The sequence below is a fragment of the Neopelma chrysocephalum genome, unplaced genomic scaffold, assembly GCF_003984885.1.
Source record: "Neopelma chrysocephalum unplaced genomic scaffold, ASM398488v2 Primary Assembly neopelma1_76, whole genome shotgun sequence".
NCBI lineage: Eukaryota > Metazoa > Chordata > Aves > Passeriformes > Pipridae > Neopelma > Neopelma chrysocephalum.
This window is the reverse complement of record NW_020897737.1, coordinates 10,036,438-10,044,957: the sequence shown is the minus strand read 5'-3', so window position 1 is coordinate 10,044,957 and position 8,520 is coordinate 10,036,438. Positions and strand designations below refer to the sequence as shown.

Sequence of the window (8,520 nt, the reverse complement as noted above, 5' to 3'; positions counted from 1 at the left end):
TTCAAGCTCATGATGGCAAAGATGGAAACCTTGTTATGGGCAGGCCTAGGTGAATGTAATGCTCTAGTGTCCTTCACTGGGAGTGGAGGGGTCTTTCTGGAAAGAGAAGAGGCCATGAAAACTGAGATTTAAGCAGGCTGAAAATAAACACCTAAGTGAGAAAATTTAACCTACAGGCCAAAAGCAACCTGCTTTGTCTCATGGGAAATTATCACGAGGTAGTTTTACCTAAACACTGTGTGCAGCCTGGATGATTTATCTAATTCTAAGATGATTTATTTTACACAGTACCACTGAAAAGCTTTTGGAGCCCTGAGTCATGACTCTTCTGAAAAGAAAAGTTGCCAGCATTATGAAAGATAAGTACAGAAATAATCAATCTGACACAAAATCATACTGTTCAAGGTTGGACTTTTATTTAAGGCAAAATATAATCACAGCTTTAATATTCATAATATGGATATACACAGAGTTTGTTCTGCCACTAGGAAGCTTAATATTATCACTGCTTTTAAAAAGCTATAAAATCTAGTTTCTATCATAATCTACAATACAAAACTAATACAATAAACACATTCTGAAATATCACAGTGTTTAAAATATTAGAAAAGCAGGACAGGGGTCCTACTTTTAAACAATAAGGTGCATATCTAAAGAATCAAATCAGTCTTGATTCTTTGGGCCTGTACCACATCATGGCTGTGAATGGCTGTAACACTGAGAAACCAATCTAGGATGTGGCACATACTCAAGGAATGAATATCACACGCTGGAATATACTGAATAATCAAGTGTCACCAACACAAACTAGACATGAAATAATGCCATTTAAGTTCCCTGTATTTTTCATTGGTATTGGCATTCATTTATATTGCAGAGATATTGAGAGAAAATGTGTATAAAACTGCTATCAAATAGGGCCCTGCATATGCAAACATCTGTGCTTTCCTCATACTATACAGACAAGCCTTACTAATTCCATGGGGCTCATGTGTGAAGGAAAGTTTGTAGGCTTGGGGTCTAGAATAACAGGTTTTTTTGGCCCTGTTTCGTATATGTGAAAGGACCTACCTTGCATGTCTGGAATCAAGTGGAGGTTCACCACTGACATCAGCAGGTGGCATATCAAGCCCTTAAAATGAGTGCAGGAGGCTGAACCAGTGGCAAAATCAGACCATTGTTAGAGGAAATCTTCTCTCATGTGTGGTCATGGTAATGAAGACAGAGCAGAGTTAAATTTCTGGTCAGACAGCCTTCCTCTTCTATCTGAAGTAGAAATATGTGTTTGACTAGGATCGGTTTTCTATTCCCTATAGAATATAATTGACTTCAGGACTTTTCCATAACATTTTCTCTGGACTATGCACATATGGTCATGCAGTGCTGTTGCTGAATACCACTGCACTATAAAGTATATTTTATTCATTATACCACTTGGCAAAATGAGTTTTTATTTATTTTGCTGCCATTCCAGTTGGTATCGCTGTACCTGACTGAAACGCCTCCACCATCTCATTGACTCATGCAATGAACAAAGTCAAGGGGCTTTCCAAAATACAACCTTCTCAGTATCAACAATAAATATAGCCTTACATATTTTCAAGCAGATTGCTATTTAAAAACTGTGGGTTTTTTCGAGAGCATGATCTAGAATTTTAAATAGAGAGGGTACAGGACCAATGGTGACAATACAAATTAGTCAGGAGGTTTAGTAATTCAAAGGCAGGTTAAAAAGCTTGTTGGCTTCTTGAATGTATTTTTTTTAAACTGCCTCAGCATCAATAGTGTACATCACTTCTGTTCCAGCAGGCAGTAGGTTCAGCTACAGGCAACTCCTTCACAGGCAAACTTTTTTCAGCATATGATGACTTTGCTATAATGGCAATGAAGTGCTGTTCAAGGCAGCTGAAACCTGCACAGTGGATACTGTACCACTACCTGTGCAGTGAAGCACACTGTGCTATTTTCTAAGAAAATGCCTATTCACATCCCTAAACTGCTGTATTGTTTTGTGTGGGCCCTGAGTGTTTTTGTCTTATGGCTTTGAAGTCTTTTGTTCCCCTAGTAGTGTGATTTTTGGTCATTTTCTTATTTCTTTTCAATTTAGCTTTCTGCTGCTTACTACTTTGTCCAGGACATAATTATATAGATTGCAATGTCCAGGCTGAGCTGCTGACCAGCAATTGCTCATCAGTGTAGTTCTCTACACCAAGATTACTCTTTAAAAAATCTATAGGGCAATTCTTATTCCTGATATACTAATCTTCCTACAAATTAGAATAAGCACTCATGCCAGAGAATATTCAAGGTATGCAGGAGAAGATTACTGCACCTGAGATTTACTTGGCAGACCTCAGAGATCCAAAGAACAAGGGTACATTCTAAAATGCATGCACACACTAAAATAGGTCACTGTTGGCTTAAAACATGCAATATGTTGGCAGATGTTGTAACTGTATATGCAGATAACTATGTACGTACAAAAAGCTGATTGCTTATCAAAGTTTCCATTTGCACAGACTGCCCCTATATGCTGCTGAATACATCAGATACCTACATCTCAATTTTTTCCACAGTATTTTTTAAAAAAATCACTATTCTGATATTGTTTACATGCCCATATATAATTAGTATCACAACATCAAAATGGCATTAATCTGACAGAGTAGCAATAAGGGTGACCACTTTGCTTGCATTTGTTTATGTACATTTCCCAGAACTAATTAAAGGTGTATTTTGGAATGTTAAGCCATTTCACTTGGTTTTGATTGTCTTAATAGAATTGAGATACTAGAGAAGTGACCATGCCCCATGATGTAAAACATCAGTGACAGTTGTTACACAGTATAATGACTTTTCCTTAGCAAGTGGGAAATGGCAGAGCCAGTGAGAAGAGACCACCTGGAAGCATAAAATAATGTAATGCAAGTTAGTGGAACACCCTGCTTAAGCAAAATTAATCAATCTTATTTTCAAGAACAAAAGACCTGGGCTGCTTCTTCAGCCTTCTCTAGTTATTCATAGGTTGGGAAAGAAAGGCAGGGAAACCAAAGGCAACAATGATGCAAACAAAGCAGATATTTGAAAGCATTGAAAGCACTGGCACAAAATGAACATGTTGTTATGAGAAGTTGTGAGTAGCAGGTAAAAATGAAGATATATTTGTTAGAACTGTATTGTTGATAAAACTTATTGCGTCTGGTTCTATGAATCCTGAAATCAATAAATCTGGACATTACCAATCTAGTTTCCCTCAAAATTATTCCCTGACAGTAATCTATGGGTGACAGACCAAAAGTCATGAACAGTATATAGCTCCTTAAACTGATGTGTAATCTACAGCTTTAATCACAAACAGCACCACACAAACACAGGTACATCACAAATAAGCACCAATACCCACACAATGCATCCTCTTTGCTTTAACACCATAATCAGAAATACTATTATATCACTTAAATTCCTATTGCCTACACTTTAGAAACTAAACACAATCAAGAAACTAATGTGCAAACATGATGTAGTTACTTGTGTTTTACACTTTGAAAGAGGCCTCTCGAGTTTCCGGTAACACAGTCCTTTGTCACAGCATCATGGCAGAATCTGTTCAGGAATACACTTTTTCAGTCTATTGGGGCCCAATTCAGGAGCAGGAGGAGACAGCAGCCCATGGAGAATGTCTAGCAAAGGTTGCATGATCAATTTATCCAAGCAGGAAGGAGGGAACACAGAGAACCTCATTTTTTATTACACCGAAAAGTGCCGACAGCTCTGCTCAGGTTACTTTCCTGTCATTGTCTTAAAAGCAACAAATAAAGGTTGCAACAGCATGTATGTAACAGCATATATAGTACAAAGAATAAAATCAAGATAGGCAATAAAGAGGAGGGAAAAGATGAAAAAAAAACCCTGCTCATTTAATGACTGGGATTTTCGGAAGAGCCTTGGGTGTATTTACACTCTGTTCAAAAGCTGTGACTGCAGCACATCTAGTAGCCACCTTAACCCAGCCAGGTCAGGTAAGAAAAGCCACAAAGCTCTAAGAATGAGCTCAAACTGCCATGTCTGATGAAAGAGATGAATAACTATGTTCCAAAATTTTTATTAGATGCAATGATACTGGATATTTGTGTGCTGCCCTTGCTGAAGTCAGTGACCAACTTGCATAACCTGCAGAGAGAGGTTTGGGACCTAGATTTCAAAAATTGGGCAGTTGAATGTTTTTTTTTTATTGTTGAATGAACTAACTCTTACTCAAGTAACTATTTTCTTTGTCACCAGATTAGTATCAAATGAAGCCAAACACATGGATTCATATATGGAGAACAGCTGTGGAGAAAGATCTGTTTTGTGGGTGCTGTTGAATACAACACAGAGCAGATCAGTCTCCTCTGAATGTAACTTGGAAGGAATTAATTCTACAAAGGGACACAGAGGAAAAACCACTAGAAAACTGACACTGAGTTCTTGATGTTTATTTCCTGCTATTTATGAAGAATCACATTTAAAGATAAATGCAAACTTGACCATTGGAAATATAGTAAAACAGAGTGATTTTATCTACTGCTATTATGGTAAATTTTAACACATGTGATATATGTTATGGTATTAGCACTTATAACTTGGTCAGAATCTAAGTTATTGATTTATCATGCTCTAGATTTATTGAGGTTTTGGCAATGGTTTTCATTCTCAAGCATCTCCTGAGAGATAACTAACTGGAAACAATTAAATGTTGTGGCCCACTGCTAATTAAAAAGTAGGCACTGGGGACAAAGTTAAAAGTTCATGATTACTATTCTGATATGTGTAGATTCTGTTAAGGCTTAAGTTTGGAGTTGTTTAGGGTTTTTTTAAGGTGTAGTTATCAAAACACTAGATGCTTTTGGTTTATGTTTGTATCTCTAAATAAAAGGGTTAGCAATAAATGAAGGATTGCAAAAGTTTCAGTCCAGATCACAGCAAAACCTATTTCTCTGGCTTAGTGTAAGACAGAACACAGTTACAGTAGCTATTTAAAAGCTGTGGCACAAATGTTGTTACTCGCTTGAGCTGAGTGACATTACCCTACAATAAAAACTGAGATTGAAAAGTTATTGATCACATTGTGAAAGTGGATAGGCCAAGTTTTACCTTCCTTAGACATTTGTTTAAAAAGATTCCAGTTATGAAATATATGAGCCACATGCATTACAGGAAGCAACTACATAAACATCCTAATGGAGATGGGATCTTGGTCACTGACAATTGACTTTGCTCTGATCTAAGGAGCTAAGGAGCATTTCAACATTGCTGGGCAGAGCTCACACACATCTCCACTGAGTTTTTGATTCAGCCTCACGTGTACACCTCCCTGTGGAATTCATCCTTCTATGTGCACACATCTCACTGCTCAGAGTAATCAACTAAGTGACATGTATGGCTTTCTTAAAAGACCTTTTAACCCACAAATAATAAACACATAGCAAATGTATCTTGATTTGTAACATTTCCATTTGCTAAAAGATACCTAAATTCTTGAGAAACTGATACAGAACTGCATTGCTTTATTCACTAATGAAATATGGTTATTTCTATTATTAAGTAATTAATTAGAGCTGCACAGGGCAAGACAAAATAACAGAAATCCTTATCTGCAGCTCATAGTCATGCAACTCATCTCATTAAAATTACAGTGGCAAGGGCAGGAATGGGATTATTATATTAAAATGTGGAGGGATTTCAAGACCCTGCTCCAACTTATAGCCTGATCAAAGCCCACTGAAATGAAATGGGAACTTTAATCCATTAGGCATTAAAAATAAAGAAATTGTAATCTCCTCCAGCTGAAAATGCAGGAAGAGAGACTGCATTGTTTGGCAGTGCATGTACATCTGCTTTTTTTCTATAACTTCAGTTTCTGACATACTGGTCTTTCTTATTTGTCTTTACAGGTAATTGTGTTACATTATTTCCATATAAATAAAAATAAATGAATAAATAGTAAATATATATTAACTACAGATATTGTTTTTATATTTTTAGTACAAATCTACGTCAATGGTTTCTTTAGCTTTCAAGTACCATGTCATATCTATAATACATATAAAACAGCATATAATAAGTGCTAGTGCAACTAGTATTGAGCAACTCATTTATTTCTATAGCTAAAAATCATTTGGGCATATACACTATTTTGTTTACTAGGAAAAGAAGCAATTTTGATGTTTGTTACCAGGTTTTTCTTCAGATCAGTATGTCATCCAAGGTTTGCATTCAGTTTGCAGGGTTTATAGTGAAGAATTCATCAAGGAAAACAGATTTTTCCATTGTTTGAAATATGTATGTTACTGTTCAGAAATGCTGCTATAAGTAATTTTTAAAGGAAGCTTTTTTGTCACTGAACAATACTTATCTATCAATGCTGTATCATGAAGGAAGCATCTGCCTGCTGTATCTTTGCTACAGAATTTTTTAACCAAGTCTTCTCCACAGCTCCACCCACCTTCCCAGTGACAGGGAAAGTACTGACAAGTGACAGGGTTACAATAAGTCAGCAAGGAGACCAGCTCCTTGCCACAGACTGAGCTCTGAAAGGAAGGGTCAAATTCAGTGCTCATTTACACACGAGACCCCACTTGCTGAAATAAACTGTGAAACTGCAGCCTGAACACACAGCTATCTACAGAACTATCATTACATGCACATGAAGAGGAAAGAGCTCCAAGATACAGGTATCCCTAATATGTGTTACTAAAACTAGCAGATGTAGTTTAAGTAAAACAGTCCCAGATTTTGCCTTTGTGCAGTGTAGTGAAATGTCTACAACACCTTCCCCAGTAAGTGCATTGCTTCATGAATTGTCTTTGCAGGACTCTTTTTAAAACCTACTGAGTGCATCACTGTTTCTTCTTTGCATGTCCCTGCAATTCTAGTTTGACTTTTTTTTTTCTCCTGTGTAACTGCCAAATTAAAAGTATGATAATGCCCCTTTCTCTCTCACTTGAATGATTAGATTATGCTTTTTATTACAGCTAAATATCTACCCCATCAGATTCAATCACTTCCCTCCCCCCCCTTTTTTTTTTTCACTGACCCATTTTTGGTGACCACACACTTCCCTCCCAAAGCCCCAGTGTGTTTTCTTTTTCACCTGACTCCCAGCTACATTAAGGCTAGCATTAGTGGTACCACTGGCTTGTTTTGTAAATAGCCTGTCTTGACAAAAAAGTGAAACTGGAGGTGCCCTCCCCCATCACCACCGGGATGTGGCCCTGGGGGGTGTCAGTCTTTAGACAAAGACACTGAAGAGAGGAAACTCGGCTTGGTTGGGTTGCAGCAAGTCAGTCAGGAAACACACAGTTCCTGAAAAACCTTCATACAGACTATATACACTTTCTAGTGCCCGGGAACCAGCCTTAAATTCTTCTGTAAATAAGAACTCTGCAAATCTAAGAGAGAAAAAAAAGAGTTTGTTATTATTTGATATCCCACTCTGTCTACTTACCTGTTGTTTGAAAGCATCATTTTAATAACATTCAGCCATTAAAAAAATAGAGTGATCATTATTTAACCTTATCTGCAACTTCTGCATTATCCAACTTCTCAAGAAACTGAGGTCCATTAGATTTTGAAGAGACAAACCTTTGCAATCTGTATGTGCATTTTGCTTGTTTAAGAGCTGTAAACTTTTTCTGATTTCTGTAAGACATATCATTAAACAAGTACTTTTTAATAACCTTTAGGATGCAAGCAACGTTTCACACTGATGCAACAAATTCTGTCATGCTGAAGTAACTACACAAATAAAAGGTTCTCACTTCAAAGTAAATGGCTGAAAATAAATCACTCTAGTTATTATACCACTTTCCCTCATTGTCCTATGCTGTAAGGAAAACAATAACAAACATTGAATTCTATGTTTTTAAACATATGCAATAATTTACAGATATATAATTAAAGATAATTGCAGCACTGTGACAGAATTTTCACTGGACCATACACGCTTGCATCTGTAGAAAATGGAATTAACTCCACTAGCTAAACTGAACAGCACAATGTCAAACTGGCTAAAGGTGGGAAGGATAAATTAAAAAACTGCTGTAAAATAACAGCAAATCATGTCCTATATTTATTTTCCCACTTCTAGTAGAAAGAAATAGCATTAAATGCTCTGAAAAAAATGTAACAAATCATGTTTTACTCTGCTCCTGGACTCAGGTACACAACTCGGCTGATTTCTGAACTCACATCAGGATGAGACCTGGTTGCACATCATCCCTCCACATCCACCCCAGTTCCCTCTGAAAGAGCACAGAGTCTCGGGCAGGGAGGGAGGGAGGGAGGGAGGCAGCCTGGGAGAACCTGATGCTTCTCCCACCACAGGCAGCTTGGAAGCAGGACTGCAGAGCTCCTGCCCCACAGCTCATTGCAACACCCTGCTCATGTTACATCTGAGTGGTGATCACAGATAGAGCTGCTTTATAAATGTTCCCGAAACTTTCCAGTATTACCCCACATCCAGAAGACAGGAATGCTAAC

At 37.3% G+C, this 8,520-nt stretch overlaps 1 protein-coding gene across 1 annotated transcript in view; it reads right to left on the bottom strand.

Moving 5' to 3' along the window:
* Positions 1-394: 394 nt before the first annotated feature.
* The window catches only part of LANCL3 (LanC like 3), a 37,334-nt gene continuing 29,208 nt past the window's right edge, over positions 395-8,520 (bottom strand). Inside the window, exon 5 of the mRNA XM_027688992.1 lies at positions 395-7,430. Within this exon, the coding sequence (XP_027544793.1) occupies positions 7,271-7,430 (160 nt within the window). The 3' untranslated portion in view covers positions 395-7,270. The remainder of the gene's footprint in view (positions 7,431-8,520) is intronic.